The 17361-nt window shown below is 41.4% G+C and overlaps 1 protein-coding gene and 1 pseudogene across 1 annotated transcript; both read left to right on the forward strand.

Annotated features, from left to right (window-relative positions):
* The first annotated feature begins 1066 nt into the window (after positions 1-1066).
* Positions 1067-9119, forward strand: SAP18 (Sin3A associated protein 18). Its single transcript, XM_041767301.1, has 4 exons — positions 1067-1224; positions 1408-1517; positions 6386-6508; positions 6792-9119. The coding sequence occupies exons 1-4, from the start codon at positions 1096-1098 to the stop codon at positions 6946-6948; spliced, it is 519 nt and encodes a 172-aa protein (XP_041623235.1). The 5' UTR covers positions 1067-1095; the 3' UTR covers positions 6949-9119.
* Positions 9120-9252: 133 nt separating this feature from the next.
* On the forward strand, positions 9253-17273 carry LOC121497573 (annotated as a pseudogene).
* The last annotated feature ends 88 nt before the right edge of the window (positions 17274-17361 follow it).

Genomic DNA, 17361 nt, shown 5'->3' on the forward strand with positions numbered 1-17361 from the left:
TTTTTTTTTTAAGATTTTATTTATTCATGAGAGACAAAAGAGAGAGAGAGAGAGAGGCAGAGACACAGGCAGAGGGAGAAGCAGGCTCCATGCAGGGAGCCCGACAGGGGACTCCATCCCGGGTCTCCAGGATCGCGCCCTGGGCTGCAGGCGGCGCTAAACCGCTGAGTGACCCGGGCCGCCCCTCTCTATGGTTTTCATGCAATCTCTGACTAGTAATGAGCTTGAGCATCTCATAGTTATTAGCCATGTGGATTCCTCCATTTTAAACGCACTTTTCAGTTATTTTACCCGTCTTCTATTGGGTTGTTCTTTAATAAAAGCTATGGGACACTAGCTTTTGTCAATCACCTGCATCACAGAAATTTTTTACCACTCTGTGTTTCTTCTTTCTTGATGATGTATTTTAAGGTCAGGTTTCGTGGTTTTACTTTTTTTTCGATTTAAATCTCGTCAAATTCACCGATCTTCTCTGGTTCCATGCCTTTCGTATCATGTATCCCAACCACTGATCCTGAAGAGAGTCCACGTTATGCCACAAAGTTCTCGTCCTGCTGTTCACACGCGGGTGTCCGGCCCACCGCGTGCGGAGGCGCCCAAGTCACCCCTCCCCGGCACAGACGGCTGACGATTTCGCGAGCACCCACTGCAGCACCGTCTTCCCCTCCATTTCGCAGCCTCTTCCGTCTTCCCTCTGGCGTCCTGTTCCCAACCAGTTCTTCCTTTATTCCAGAGTTTGATGCTCTGCGAATCGAGTCATGGTTCCGCTGACTCACTGATCCCCTGCACCACTCTTGAGTCCTTCGTTTGCTAACATTCACTACGCGGGAACAATGCCCCGCCGGCTTTCTGTCCTGCGAACAACCCGCGGCCACCTCCTCAGCCTCCGAAGACCCACGACGAGACGATCCCTCAGAAGCCCCGCCCCGCGGACGCCAACGCCCGCCTTTTTCCTGAGGACGCAACACGCAGGCGCGGCCGGGCCCGGGCTCACGCGCCGCACAACGAACTGCGCCTGCGCCAGCAAACGCCCCGCCCCTCCTCCCCGGTCCTCTATAAAGCCTCGAGCTTCTCCTCGCGAGAGACTCCGTTCTCATGCTCGCTGCGGGGGTCGGAGGTCAGAGCGAGCGTCTCGCGGGCCGTAGGAGGAAGATGGCGGTGGAGTCGCGCGTTACCCAGGAGGAAATTAAGAAGGAGCCGGAGAAACCGATCGATCGGGAGAAAGTATGGGATCCGGAAAGAGGTGGAGGTGGGCCCGGCGGGGCGGAGAGCGCGGCCTGCGTGCAGGAAGCGGCAGTGTTTGCTCTCCGGGCTGTAAGAGGCCGCGACGCCTCCGGAGGGAAAGGGAGCCCCGGACCCGAGCCGCTTTCTTTAACTTCTGCCCTCCTTTTCCTCCTCTGCTCCCAGACGTGCCCGCTGCTGCTGCGTGTTTTCACCACCAATAACGGCCGCCACCACCGAATGGACGAGTTTTCCCGCGGAAACGTGCCGTCCAGCGAGCTTCAGATCTACACTTGGTGAGAGCCCAGGGTCCGCGGGGGCGGGACCCGGGGGGTGGTCGGGCATTAACATAGTAATTTCCTCCGTGGCTCCGCTTCCTCCCATTCCGGGTCCTTGGACCCGGCTCTCAGAAAGTTAGAAGTTTTAGTTGTTAGGTAAGAGGGGATTCTCCCATCTTGTAATTCAATTAAGCTTAATGTTCAAACTTTTGGGTGGTGAAGAACTGACGCACCCAGGATTGCTATCACTGTTGTGGCTGCTTGGTATAAAAATACACGTAGATAAATAAAATGCAGTAGCTGCCCTGAAGGGGCCCGTAGTCAACTAAATGGTACTAGAATTACATAGTAAAGTAAATCCTCAAGAGCATTTCTGTGAAATACTAAGCCTTCAGTGCTATAGTATTAAAAAAGGAAATCAACAAAAACCAACTGATTTCTGATCTGGTGCTTAATGGAAAAGCTTTTGATGTGTGTTTATATATCTTTATTGTTGTAAAGATATATATATGACGTTAAATCTGCTATTATAATTTCTTAAATGTATGATTCAGTTGCATCTGTTATATTCGCGTTGTGCAACTATTACATATTACCAAAACTTTTCCCCTCTCCTTGGCAGAAGTTCTGTACCCAGTAAGCAGTAATTTTCCATTCCTTTCTTCCCCGATAGACTCTAATCTAGGTTATATCTATATGAATTTGCCTGTTCTAGATATTTTACACAAGTGTTGTGTTTGGCTTATTTCAGTGTGACATTTACAAGGTTCATCCATGTTGTAGCACATTCTTTTTTATGTGCACACAACTTCATTTTTTTTATGGCTTAATATTTTAATGTATGGATATACCACGTTTTGTCTGTCTACTTTTCTGTTGATAGGTACTTGAGTTTCCATTTTTTTGGCTTTTGTGAATAATGCTGCTATGAACCTGGGTATACAAATATCGTTTGAATCCTTTTGGGTATATTCCCAGAAATAGGATTGCTGGAAAATAACATTATTACATGTTTAACTTTTTAAGGAACTAACAAGCTGGTTTTCACAACAGCTGCACCATTTTACAGCCCCAGAGAGTGTGTAATTTTAAACTGTGAGTCCAGCACTCACTTCTTTAAAGATTGGGACCGTATTTGTCTTTGTTGGTATTGGTTAAAGTTATGTAATATGATTTTAGTTCAGCATCATTCCAGGATAAAAGCTCCAGGAAGGTTGATTTAACTTGCAAGAAAGAACTGTTACTAATGTATTGATGAAAACTCTGTTCGGGATTGAAGTGTATACTTCTCCAGGCATCAGAGTTCCTATTTGCCAGGTGCTGTGCTTAGATTCTGAGGGTATGAAGTAAAGAAGGCACTGCCCCTCCACGCAGTCAGCTCAGTCTACTGGAGAAAGCAGATGAATAAATGCTAATTAGGTAAGACTTAAGGGTGAATATGGCAGAGTGAGATTGTTCCAAAGATCCTTTACTCCTAATCCAGAAAAAAAATTACGTAAAAATTCTGCCCTAAACTGTCCTATCCCTAAACTGCAACCAAATAAAGAAAAGCAACTTAATGTTATACCTTAAAATGATGGTCAAAGACAGAGATTCTGAAAGACTGTGGTTGGTGTGACAGCAGAGTCCTGCCCCCTTTTCCAGAAACAGTACTGAAGGAAGATTAGTTAACAAATCTTGGGAATTCTCAATTTGTAGAAGTAGACTGTAGGACTGAATAGGCAGCCCTAAGATAAGTCCAAGAAAAAGGAGTGAAGTCCAGAGGAGTCTAGCCGAAGTCAGTTGAGTTTGCCAAAGTTCAAGGCACTGTGTGGAGTTGGAGGAACAAGCCAGACACCACAGGAGTGGTAAATCTCCCTTGCTCGGGTGGTCATTAAACAGGTTATTGGAAGGGAAGTACTTAGGTAGCTGCATCATGGTTTAGCTAGAAAAATGGAACCAGTTGGAGATCTGTATGAAGAGATTGGTTGCAGAGAATTGGCTCACATAATTATGAGGGCTGATTAGATAAGTAAGTCTCTAATCTATGGGGTGAGCTATAAGGAAGGGCCAGGCTAGAACAAACTCTCAAGCAAGAGCTAAGACTGCTCACAGCAGCCTGAATTTTTTTTAGAGAAGCTGCACTCTGCTCTTAAGGTCTTTTCAACTACTTGAATCAGGCCTATTCAGATTTTCTGGCATCATTTAAATTTAAAGCCAACTAGTTATAGACTTGGACTACACACGCAAAATACCTTATAGCAACACCTCCATTAGCGTGATTGAGTAACTGAGACTGTATGGACACACAGAATTGCAAAATTGACACACAAAACAGCCTCACGGTCGCTTAGCAAAGACTTCAGCCCCAAGAGAGCTCTGGTGTTCTTCATGTAGTCAAGCTTTGGACCAGTGGTCAGAAAGCAACACTCGTACTCCCAGCTGTTGGTCTGGGGAGATGAGCCTTAGGTTGGAAGCTTGTAGGAGAGTCACTGGCAGAACTGATAACAGATGTAAACCAAATTCTGCAAGTTTGTGCGGAACAAGATGACGACGTGGCACATATTTTTAGAAAGGAAGAAAGCACATACGCATCATAAGTACGGAGGTGTACTAGGGAATACCTGATGCGGGATAGTTAACATCAGAATGTCAAGTTAAAAATCAGCCTTGCCTCCAACTCCACGAGGACAGAGTTAAAACAGCCGGGGAATTGTTGCAGAAGAGGCTAGAACTCTGACAGAATCTCACAGACAAAAATCAAAAATGGCCACAAAATTAGGAGGTGATAGGAGGGGAAACTAAATCTGGAATTTTATAATTCATTCAATTTTACTTGTTTCTTTTGTTAAATTCAGGTGAGTTTTATTAAAGATATGTATAATATTTGAAGTATGAATTATATTTTTGTATTGTAACCTCAGGATATGTAATATGCTTGATAATCTTGATTTTTTTTTTTTTTTCCCGTAGCATTGTGTATATGTACGGGAAGATGCCTACAATGATGTTAACATCACTGCTTCTTCCTGGTTGATGAGATTTGGGGTACAGTTTGTTACATTTTTGTAAACATGGCTTTCCCCCTCTTCAAGTAATGTGAACACGTGTCAGGTGAGAAAGGCAGTCATGCACAGCCTCTCACCCCTTCCTTGTATGGCCGCCTAGAGTGACCTGCGGCCTGGAAGGTTTTCTTGGTTTGGTTTTTTTTGCAAAGAGATAAAGAGTCCTTGCATCCTGTGCTGAGCATATGGCTTTGGGAGTATCTTTCCCTGTTCCGGGTTTAATGTGTTCTTTGTTCTGCCTGAGTGCCATTGTATGGCACCTGACCTGCAGTGACTGTTCTGTGGGATTTTTTACTTGCAGCAAAAGAATGGAGCATGTAGACTATCTGGACATTAGCTACAGAGTGTGAGACCTGCTGGCCGTGGGGGACCCACACTCCCATGAAGCTGGTCTTGTACTGTCTTTTTGTAGAGCAAGTAAAGCATTTATCCCTCTGTTGTCTATGTGAGTTGCATCTGTGTTGGCAGCCCCAACACCTGCAAACTAATGCAGTAGGTTGATGTCCTGGAACCAGGACCGCTGCCCCTGGTGGAAGGCATTGTTGTGCTCTTGTTATCCTAGCCACGTGGTTGGACTCTTCCTCTGGAGGTGGGAACAGGTGTCACTTGTGTGACAAAAGTTTTATACAGAAACTTAAAAATTGAGATGGAGATAAGTCAAGGGTAACATACACAGTTAAATAATGAGGTAGAAAGAAAGCAGTGATAGTGGGGAATGGAGAAAACGATTGATATGTATTTAGGAGGTAGAAACAACAGAATGGAGATGGTTTAAGCGCCCTGCATGCCAGTGTGGAGCCCAAGGCAGGACTTGAACTAAACCCTGAGATCAAGAGTCAGATGTTCAACTGACTGAGCCACCCAGACACCCCAGTGATGGTAGTTTTAATGGTTCTATGAAAGAGCCAGGACATGTTTTGGGGTGAATACTCTTAAAGAGTGTCCTAGTGTCCCTTGTTTCATTTTATAGCCTTGCATAGGCAACGTTATTTCAGTTCCACAGCATCCATCATTTCATTCTCCCAGTTGTTGTGAAACAAAACTATAAAAATTTACACTATTACAGTTCGTTACTATTTTCAAGGTGCTAATATTTTGAAAGATTTTTCCAGGTAGTGCCATATTAGCACAAAGGACTACGTTAAGTTCTGAGTTCATATAAATATTTACAGGGCAAGAATATTATTGTGAAAGGAACCTTGCTTAATCCTAAAGAAAATTTAATGGTTCATTGGTTCAGTGGCTCTGTCTACTGTGAAACTCTTAAGATCCATCTTAGAAGGAAAAAAAATACATCTTTATGAAAATGCTTTCCTATTGTTGATTCTAACATGTGTTCCAAATTTAGACATGATGAAATGTGGAAAAGTACATGCTTTACAAATAAGGGAATACAATTAATTTAATTAATTTTGACTACTCCTAAAGAGTTAAATCACTAGACCAATAAGATTGCTACCTAGCAACAAAAGATAGCAGGTGTAATCCTTGCATTCCCTTTGGGCACTAAATTGTCTGACTTCATCAAAATTTCAGTCGTTATAGGGGCAGAGGGGATTATTAGCTTTAAAATTAAGTCTAGGGGCACCTAGCTGGCTCGGGTAGAGCATGCGACTCAACCTCAGCATTTTGAGTTTGGGGTCCCCCTCCTATTGTTGTATGTTGAGATTACTTAAACTCTTAAAAAAATAATAATAATAAAATGGACTCAAGTATTTAAGACCTTGACAGCTACAATTCTAACAGGTTGCAATTCAGACACATAGTTAACTCGTTATATGTTAATATTCTTACTATACTGTTGATTAATCAAATGTAATGTTTTCTTTTAAAAAAATTCAGGATGGATGCAACATTGAAAGAACTGACTAGTTTAGTAAAAGAAGTCTACCCAGAAGCTAGAAAGAAGGGCACACACTTCAATTTTGCAATTGTTTTTACAGATCCTAAAAGGCCTGGCTATCGGTAGGTAATTTTTAACTTTTAATTCTTATAATCACTTTGTTTTTTTTGTTTTTTTTAATCACTTTGGTTTTTATATGTTTTAATTGATAGGGATAATCCCTTTTAATGAACCTCTTTAGTTGGAATATAAATATTATTAATATCTGGGCTAGCTTAATGTAGTAATTAATTTTTAACAGTGCCATAAGATAATGGAGCAAATCCAATCCTGTGTTTACTTTGCAGTGCATATTTAGTTTCATTGGTTTGTGATCCATTAACAGTTGGGTCTCCTTTTCTGCAGAGTAAAGGAGATTGGCAGCACCATGTCTGGGAGGAAGGGGACTGATGACTCCATGACCCTGCAGTCACAGAAGTTCCAAATAGGAGACTATCTGGACATAGCAATCACACCTCCAAATCGGGCACCACCTCCTTCAGGGCGCATGAGACCATATTAAGTTTTATTTACTATTTCTTGAATTATTTTTCAATCAGTTATGTAAAATAAATTCTTTTTCCTTCCCTCATCATTGCCATTAAGCCTTTAAAATCTAAACACATTGTAATGCGTCTATTTAGGAATTAGATTTGGCTATGCTATGGTATGGATATTAATAGAAAGTCCATAGGTTTTGGGTCCTTCCATAAAATACGAAGAGAAGTGCTCTTAGCATCCTGTGTAAAACTATTGTTAAATATATGTGTGCAATCAACTGGAGTGTGAAAGTTCATGAAGGCATGAGAACAGGGTTTGATTTAGTATTTGGGGTTTAAGCTGAATAGTGGAGGATGGTATGTTTAAGCCTATATGGGGCAGAGTGAGAAAGCCATGGAATTAAATAGAGTGTGAGTTTGTGGCCTGTTGCCTACAGTTAGAACAAGGGTGAGGTAGCATGGCAGCAAGGCATTTTGGAATAGCATGAGCTGAGGCAAGTTGAAGAAGCCGTTATGTGCTCAAAGAGATTGCCTGAATCAAGGTAGGATGACAAAAAGAGGAGAATGGGTGCCATAGAGAGGGCTTTTTATGTTTTAAAAATGGGGAGAACAGGGCATTTTGAAGACCAGAACCAGTATACAGGAAACAAGGGTTAGAACTTAGGATCAGGGTGGAAAGGTTTACCTTGAAGCGTCTGAGAAGGAAGCAACAAAAGAGGAATCTTAAGCCCCAGGAGCAGAGCCGGGTTGAGGTGACATTGAGTGAATAGGGGTTATTCACAGATGGAGTTACCAGGCCAGGGACTGGCTTGTATCTGAGTATCCAACTGGAGAGTCCCTGTGCATCGTGGATAAGACCAGCCGGGCTAAACATTTAAATCCTGGCTGCACCACGAGCTCTGTAGCCTTGGACAAGTGACTTAAATCTGTTTATTTGTGAAATGGAGAGGACAGCCCATAAGACTGTGAAGATTAAGTACTTGCCTGACAAGTAAGAAACAGTAAATACTATTAGCCATAGAGAAGTCAAAACGGGAACTGTATCTTCTGTGGCTCTATTACAGTCTTATCTGGAAGTTTTATAGAGTGTGGCCAGGGTGTTGTCAGCCTAAATTGCCACAGTCTATTAAAAGTGGGAAATTGAAAACATATATTCCAAAATGAAAAAAAAGGTGCTAGTAGTGATTTTCAAAGTCAGACTTCCGTCACTTATCTTGTACACACAGAAGCAGCCTTTTCAATGTAATGGTTCTGTGGGAGTGGTGTCCCTGTGGCGAAGCCCATCACCAGTGGCAGAGACCAGCCCAGAACCTAGATCTAGTGCCTCTTCTACTTTGAAGTTTACCCCAACCCTTATTCATTCATTCAGATTAGATACTTCTATAAGTCATAAAAGTAATTTAAACTTTTTTTTTTTTTTTTTTTTGAGAGGAGCTATGATTACTTTCCTATTTGTGGGGAAGAAACTGATTTACTATGCAGAGAAGGCAGGTACTAAATAAAGGACCTTCATAAGCCAGTTTTTCTTACGGCATGAACTCCAGTGAGGGCTCTCCTGTAATTCCAGGTTATTCTCCCAGTAGTTGTAAAGCAGTTTATATACTTGGTTCCAACATGGAAATTTTCAAGATTTCAGTCCTCTACCAAAAGTACAGTTAAAGACTACCTAATGGATTTATTATTGACTATGATGCTAAGAATCAGACGACTTGTACTTAGTCCTTATTTACCTCTGGCTTTGGTAAGTATGGCTTATGGGTAAGTAACTGAGCTGTTTCCTCAAATATAAAACAAATAAATGGTCACCATGACAGCACCATGCTCAGTATCCTCACTGCCTCGCTTGCTTAAAGTATTTTGGAGTTGAAATTTTTCCTTTGGAGTTATGTGTTCTAACTCCTGTGTTGCTTATAATTTGCCTGTCTTCAGTTTCCTCACCATGTACATGAACTTGGTATTTTGAGTTAATTTACCAGATCTTCAATAGGGAGTCTTGCTGTTACATTTAGATTTTACAAAACATGACTGGGACCGTTATATCCATAGTAATCACTGGCTCAGGTGATGTTTGAGACAATGGTGTGTACACACATGTGCGCAAGCACACACGTGCATGTGAGAGAGCTATTAAACTGTTAGCTTAGGTTTAAAATTCTAACACTAACTGTTATTCTTAAATAAAGAGCTGAACTCAGCCTGCCTCTTTCTCTATTCAATCAAATTCCAAACTTGAGTACTTCTCAGACTGAGATGGCCACACCCTAAAACATTTTATCAGAATTATAGTTAGTGCTGGGCTGAGCTGGGCACAAGGAACTTGACTGTTTTCCTCATTGAACCTTCCCAACCAAGCTGCAGAGACTTGTTTCCATTTACAGATGAGCCCGAAGCCCGCTTTAACAAGTGGGTCACATGAATGCAAGTACTGAACAAACGCTGAAATGCATATTCCCAAAAGTAGTGTTCTGTTTAGTTTATCCTCAGCTCTGCAACCTGGCTTCTACCTACAGCAATGGGGCAAGTTATTGATAACTCCACAACTGGTTTCTGCCAAGGTGCAGTGGACCAGTTTCAGTTTTTATACAAATCCAAACACTCCTCTTCAATGACACGGTCCTGCTTCTAGTTGGAGTGCCAGAGCAGCCGAACAAGGTCTGTGTGTTCCGAGTTGTGTTCTGTTGCTTAGATACAGGTGGTTTTGCTATTGAGCTGCAATTTCTTGGGAGTCTGCAGTGGAATGAGCCTGAAGGAAGTGTTTATTCATGGATTTTCTTTCCCCTATTATCCCTAGGAGGAGAATAAAGTCTAATTGAGCAATCTTAATACAAAATACTAAAAAATTATTTTACTAAGCAAAAATCCTGAGCCTGGGAATGTGATACAGAGTTTATTGTAGAAAGGTGTTCTTGTTACATACCAGCCCCAAAGCTTGTTGGGAGGAGCCAGTGAAACAGTGCCTGGTGGTGGATGTGCAGTTAAGAGCTATTTACAAAGAAGGAAAAAGGTCTTTATTGCCCCTTTGCTTTGTGCTTTTGGCTGACAGAATTTCCTGTCCAGGCTAGGAGCTCCTAAGAAAATTGATGAAATTGGAGCAGTTTACATTGTGAATGAGGTTAACCTCCTTAGGCATTTCCAAAATTTGTAGAGTACCTATTGGGAACTGTCAGAAGTAGTAGTATTCCTTATTACTTTAACTCCTCTCACCTTCCAGTACTATACCAGGGGATAAAATATATTTAACATGTGCCTATCCAGTAGCAGCTACTAAGGCCCTGGCGGTGCACAGATCCAACCCAGATATGCATTCTCCTCAAAAAGTCTTACAGTCTAGGCATGGGAGTATAAATATGATAAAAGGTGGAGGGGGAAGTGTCATGACAAAGACCTTCGCTACACGAAATGGCATTGGAGCTTGTCCACCTTAAAGGTTGGGTTGGATTTATACTTGATATAGGATCTAACATGAACATGAAAAAGGAAGATCAATAGAGCCCTGAAGTACTATTTTGACTGGAGTTCAGGATAAAAAGGAATGATGCTACTGCAGTAACCTAGGTGACAACTGCACTGGTGGCAGAGGGGAGGGGGGAGGGAACAAGATGGTAGGGCCATCAGCAAGATCTGGTAGCCAAGATCTGGGGTGGGAAATGGAGCAGGGAAAAGGAAAGTCCACCATTAAAGCTACATTTTACTCATCCAGAAAGTCGAGATGATCGTATCTACTTAAGAGTTGATCTAACAATTGGTCAATAAATATTTAGAACTGTGCGCAGCATACTGAGATCTCAGGGTTTGATGTTATCACTAATTCATTCAGGGACTTAAGTTGCTAGGTATCTGAAATGAACAAAGCAAACAAGATCCTTGCCCTTACTGAGTTTAAGGTCCAATAGTAGAAACAAAAATCTATACTTAAAATATTTTATTACAAATTCTATGGAGTGCTGTGAAGGAGGACAATAGGGTGCTCAGAACTAAGCAGAAGGACCTCTTTGGGACTGGGAAACTAACAAACTGGCATTTAACCTTTGACCTGAAACAGATCAGCTGAAATTCCTTTCAAGTAACAAGGGAACTCCAGCTAGCATAGCCCAGGTGTTTATGAAGCATTTAACTGAAAAGTCCTGGGCTAGAGCTCGCTGGCTGCAGGCCCAGCTGGATGATTAGGCTCAGAGGGTCACACCTGAGTTCCTGCTTGCTCTCTTCTGCTAGGGCTACATTCCTGGCATGGTGAGAAGGGGGTGGCTGGGAGCTCCAGGTACATACGTCTACACAGCCAGAAAAGAAATGTGTTGTTTCCCAGCAGCTCCCGAAGTCCTAGAACTGGCTCTCACTGACTTGATGTGGTTATATGCCCCTCACTAACGCTGCTTGGTCAAGCCTGGAGCTAGGTAGGCTGTAAATTCTGCAAGGAAAATTAGAATATTGCTTTTCTTTAAAGGGCCAGAAATGGTGGACAAACCTCAAGCATCTGGGGCATATGGATGAGAGGGTGTTAGGTAAGCAGAGTGGGCAAGGAGAGGTTTCTTAGTGTGTATGAAGCCTCACAGCAGGAAAGAAAAGGAAAGTTGGCCCCTGCGGCTAGAGCATAAGTTGCAAGAGAACTGTGAAAAGTAACCTAAGGTCAGATTATATAGGGTCGTGTAGGCTGTATTAAGGATCTTGGATTTCACGGAGACACTGCAAGGGTTTAAGGGTTAAGCAAGGAAACAAGTGCAAGATCCGAACACTTGAAGCTTGATAAGCTGGAAGCACCGTAGTCTTAAGTAACAGAAACTAGGATCACAGTAGAGAAGTGGGAATGGTTGGGGAAAGAAATTTCGGACAAATGGGGTTTGGAGGGGCATCACAAAACAAGCTGGGGATACCAGCAGACAACCAGAAATGTTTACTACAGCATTCTTTATTTCCCATCTTAAAGCACCCTTTGCTCCTCACCCCACCACCCCTTCTCTTCAGTCCACTGCAGACTTCTGTCCCTAGGTCCCCATCAAAATTAATTAATGCTGCCAATAACATCAATTTTGCCAAGTCCTGCGGTCAGTTCTCTTAAATTCTCAGCAACGTTGACAGAATAGATCACTCAACTCTCCATGATATATTTTCTTCTTGCTTCACTGGCCTCTTCTCCACCTCCCTTGCTAGGCTGCTGTCTCTTTCCATCTCCCAAAGTTAAGAAAACTCCAAGGCTCAGTCCTGAGTTTGCTTTGTTCTGCCCCTCCCTCCTCAAGCCTCACCGGCTCTATGGATGTATGTGCATGTAGCTATGGAAATCAGCCAACAAGAGCTTGGTGGCAATTTGGAGTTGACCTATATAAAGCTGACCAGAGCTTTATTTATTTATTGAAAAATAAAACTAAAAATCTTGAAAATGATTGTACACCATACTTAAGCAAATATTAAGTTATAAACACAGTAATTTCTAGAACAAAGGATTAAATCAAGTTTTGTTTTAATGACAATTTCCTGACAAGATGAAAAGACCACGATGTGACGACAGCTCTTCACAATGGACTTTGAAGGCACCATCATAAGAGAGTAATCTTTATTGCATCAGATTTTCCAAACCCAAGCCTTTGAAGCACCTTGTCATGATACTCGCAAACTGTTTCTTTTCAAATTTTTAACTGGTCTCCACAATAGGCTAGGGTCCTCATTTTCCCTTTGGAGCTGCCAAAGCAACAACAATATCTGCATGAACTTAGAACTACTTCCTGCTTATTATACTTAATTGGGAAGGATCCTGGGCTCAAGGGACAGGGCAGCCTGAAGCTTTCAGAGGGCTCGAGAGGCAAGGGTCTCCTGCCTCCTGGGCTCTTCGGTGACAGTCCACAGAAGGGCACCTGGCCCAGAGAGATCATCAGAACCTTCTAGAGGCTCAGGTCTGTTGAGTGGCCAAACTAAAGAGGTCAGTGGCCATGTCGTGGAGATTGCTGATCTGAAAGGATAAAACTGACACAAAATAAAATACTGGGAGTAAAAATAAAATCAGACATCCTGACAGGGTGAGTCTCTGCTTCCAACTGTCAGACCTGTAGTACAATTACCCAGACCTGCAAATAAATGCCTCCCTTTTCCTAAAGTTACTTAAGCTGTCAACTGTAGACAACCGTATTAAAAGTGCTTTGCTGAAATAAGTGTGAAAGGCTCTGGAACAGTTGTGAGAGGAGATAGGATGAGGGCAGAGTCAGAAATCAGGGAAGCAGCCCAGCTCCAGCCGATGGCAACGCCACCTTGCCAGGAGAAGCTTGGGGTGGCCCTGTTGAGTAATAGTAACACTTAAATTTTTTAAATTATTTACCTTGTTTCCTAATATTGCTCAACCATTCTGCTAGATTAGGCAGGATAAATGTAAAATCAAATAGTAATGATCTTTTAAAAACTGAGTAACTAAAAAACTGAATAACTGAGTAAGACCGAGGTTAAACTAAATCACATTTTAATAAAAAGCATATTACAACAGCGGTGCCTAGCTGGCTCAGTAGAGCATGCTGCTCTTGTTTGCAGGGTTAGGAGTTCAAGCCGCACGTTGGGCATAGTGGCGACTTAAAAAATATATATCATGTTCATCTTTAATATGGGTTGGTTTTTAAAAAGGGAGGAACATGTAAGGAAATGTGAATAACAAACTAAGTCCAGCTCTGCTTTCATCTGTATCTATTCAGTGTCTACAATGAGAGGATCCACTAGAATTTCTGCAAAAAGATACAATTTTTTTTTAAATCAAGTATAACTAACAGACATCAACAAAACAAATAACAATACTATGACTGTATATTTTTAAACTTATAGAATAGGCAGACGCGTCCCGCTCCGCTGTTGGCGATGAGCGGCCCAGCTGTGCCCCAGGAGCTGCGGCTGCCCCCGAACCAGAGAACTCAGCCCGCGTTCAGAGAACAAAAACAAAAACTCAAGGAAGGGATGTTACAAAGAAAAACGTTTTTTGCATATTAACAGGAAAATCATATATCCAGTAGTACAGGCCAGAAAGTGATGAACTCTGAAGGCCAGATCCAGGAAGAGACAAAATTCTGAAATTCAAAACAAAAATGGCTGGTGAAGAAAATGTCAGTAGACTTCCTGTGAACAAAAGTAATATAACTATGGGGGGAAAAATTGTATTCCTTTAAGACCTTCTAATGAATTAGCCAATTTAACAATGATAACTGACACACATAATTTGTAGGATAATAATCACACAAGACAGTCGGTACCAATTGAAGATGGCCCTCAAAGTCAACACATGACATTGAGCCAAATGTTTCATCTTAAAAACAACAGTAAAAAGAAACAAATATCTACAGAAAAACCAAAGCAAGATGCTAACATGCCTAAGAAGCTTGTGCTTGGGTCTTACAATGGTCAAATTGTTAAATCTAAGATTAATTCATTTAGAAAGCCCCTACTAGCCAGAGATGAGAGTTCTGTAGCAACAAAGAAACTTTCAGCTACTATCCCTAAAGCCCCAGAGCCTCTGCCCGCAGACACCAGCAGTTTGACAGTGAGAAGTCACAGAGCCCCAAACATGATGACCACCACTCGACCTGTGAGCACTGCCTCTCAGGACAGACGGCTGGTGCGGCCTCCTATCAGAAGTCACTGCAACAGTGCTCAGGACCCTGTGAAACAAGGCATCAGGAGAACTGCCAGTGTTACAATCCGGAAAGGGCCTCAGGAGAAGGAATTACTGCAATCAAACACAGTTTCATCTAGTGCCAAAACCAGTTCTCAGGATGTGGAGAGAAAGACGACAGTGTCAAGAAGCCTGATGTCCAAAATTGTAGCCAGACCTGCTTCATCTTTTAACATCAGACTGATCCAGAAGTCAAAAAGCATTGACCCTTGCAGACACTCTGTAGCAAAAGCAACTATTGATAGATTAATTCAGCCCAAAGAAACAGCAGAAGAGAGAAAAGCTCATCTGAGTGGAAAGCTAGCAAAAGAAAAATGCTAAAAAGACCTCCTAGCTCAGGAGTTACCCAGTCTGAGCCCAAAGGGCGAAATGAAAAATCATCTGGGTTCTTCTGGACTACCATGGTAGAAGAAGATGAGCAAAGATTATTTACTGAAAAAGTGAACAAGACATTTTCTGAATGCCTAAATCTGATTAATGAGGGATGCCCAAAAGAAGAAATATTAGTCATACTCGACCTGATTAAAGATATTCCAGATGCTAAAAAACTTGTTAAATATTGGATATGCCTTGCACTACTGAACCACTCGCAAGTCCTATTGAAAATATCATCACAATCTATGAGAAAGCTATTTTGGCAGGGGCTCAGCCTATCGAAGAAATGCGACATGTAATTGCAGATATTTTAACAATGAAGAGCCAAGAAAAAGTCAAATATGGAGAAAATGTTGAGGCTTGTGCAACCAAGGAATACATCCAGGATGTCAGCAGTGAAGATATAGGTGTTAATCTAGAGTCAGGAAAACCAGAAACGGAAAAGAAACCTAGAAATGTGGCATTTCAAGATGATGAAAAAGAGCAAGATGACAAAACAAAATATCTAACCAATGATGTTAAAACCCCCAGTGCAGAAACTGGAGGGAGTTGCTTAATTAAATATAATGGGTCTATTACACCATACCTACAAAGGTAAACTTTCAAAATGTACGTTGTGATTTGTTTTTATGTTTAGGAAGAATAAATGCGGTACCTAAACTTTAGCTTCCAATTAGAACTACTGTTAATAAAAAGGTTTTAAACAAATCAGTATCACTGGGACACGTCACCTCTTCTTTTTTTCTTTTGAGAGAGAGAAAGAGTGTACAAGTTGGGGACAAGAGGCAGAGAGAGAGAGAGAGAGAGAGAATCTTAAGCAGGCACCACACCCAGCACAGAGCCCTCTTACAGGCTCGATCTCACAACCCTGAGATCATGACCTGAGCCGAAATTAAGAGTCAAATGCTTAACTGAGTGAGCCATCCAGGCACCCCTGGACACTTCACCTTTTAAAATACTGTATTTGCTTTGCTTTTTCCCTAGGTATTGCCATTTTGTAAAAGAAAACTTTGGTATCATTTTACTTTAATGTCTGTATGCTATTGGTAATAGGTCTTGGAATTGAGCAATTAGCCAATTGTACAGATATCCAAGAGTCTACTGTAATGACAAATAGAGAAACCAGTTCCTAACTGGTTCTTTTTTTTTTTTTTTTTAAGACAGGCAATCACATGATTGCAACTTACAAGTTATAGTATGATAAATGATATTGGAGAATAAAGTGAAAATGTTAATGTTTTTTAACTATGGGAATGATTTTGTGTCTTTTTAGTATAAAAAAGAAGATACAGTTTGACAATACAGATTTTACATTTAAAGAGCTAAAGTTTCTAACACCAGTTAGACGTTCTCAACGTATTCAAGAGAAAACTTCTAAATTGCCAGATATGTTAAAAGACCATTATCCATGTGTGTCTTCACTGGAGCAGTTAACAGAGTTGGGAGGTGAAACTGATGCTTTTGTATGCCGTCCTAACACAGCCCTATGCCCGATGTACTCAGAGACTGGAACAGCACAAGAGAAATAAAGCAACGATCAGTAATGGGACTTTTATTGTTCTGGGGTTTTTGTTTGCTTGTTGTGGCTTTGTCTCTTAGAAGTTGGCCAAGTACCTAAGTATTCATGGCAGTAAGCTCTTTTACTGATGTTCACATTATAGCAGGAGTTGCCTTGTCAATCTCAGCAGAGGGAGTTACTAAGAAAGTTAAATTTTGTCAAGTAGTTCAAACCTGTTTATATTCAAGGAACATAGTGATCATAATGTTGGCTTCACTTTTAATAGTCTTAAATTGTTAGCTATTAAATATAAGTAAATGTGCATCATCAGAAAAGGTATTCTAGGTAAAATTTATATATTTATCTGGACATGTTCTTAAAATTTAGAATATACATGCCAGCCTTTAAACAGAATACTGACTCTACTATTAAGTCATGTCCGTTAAAACAGGATAGTTATGTACAATTAAGTCTTCTCTCCACACATAAATATCACGTGTAAAATTGCCTTGTAAGTCTCCAAACTATCCTCTATCAATTCTACAGTTTCAAAGAGTCAGTAGTTTCAAAACTGTGTAATATAAATGTGCTTGAAAATCCTAGTCTTTTGTTCACTCATTCCATTTGTATAATGGCACCTGTCTTTGGTTCTATTGTCTTATGCTCTCGAGAAGATTTTTATTCTTTTATAAACTGTGTACCTAATGTTGATTAAATATATCTGTATAGGGATCCCTGGGTGGTGCAGCGGTTTGGCGCCTGCCTTTGGCCCAGGGCGCAATCCTGGAGACCCAGGATCGAATCCCACATCAGGCTCCCGGTGCATGGAGCCTGCTTCTCCCTCTGCCTGTGACTCTGCCCCTCTCTCTCTCTGTGTGTGACCGTCGAAAAAAAAAAAAAAAAAAAAAAAAAAAATATATATATATATAT

The sequence above is a fragment of the Vulpes lagopus genome, chromosome 8, assembly GCF_018345385.1.
Source record: "Vulpes lagopus strain Blue_001 chromosome 8, ASM1834538v1, whole genome shotgun sequence".
Classification (NCBI taxonomy): Eukaryota; Metazoa; Chordata; class Mammalia; order Carnivora; family Canidae; genus Vulpes; species Vulpes lagopus.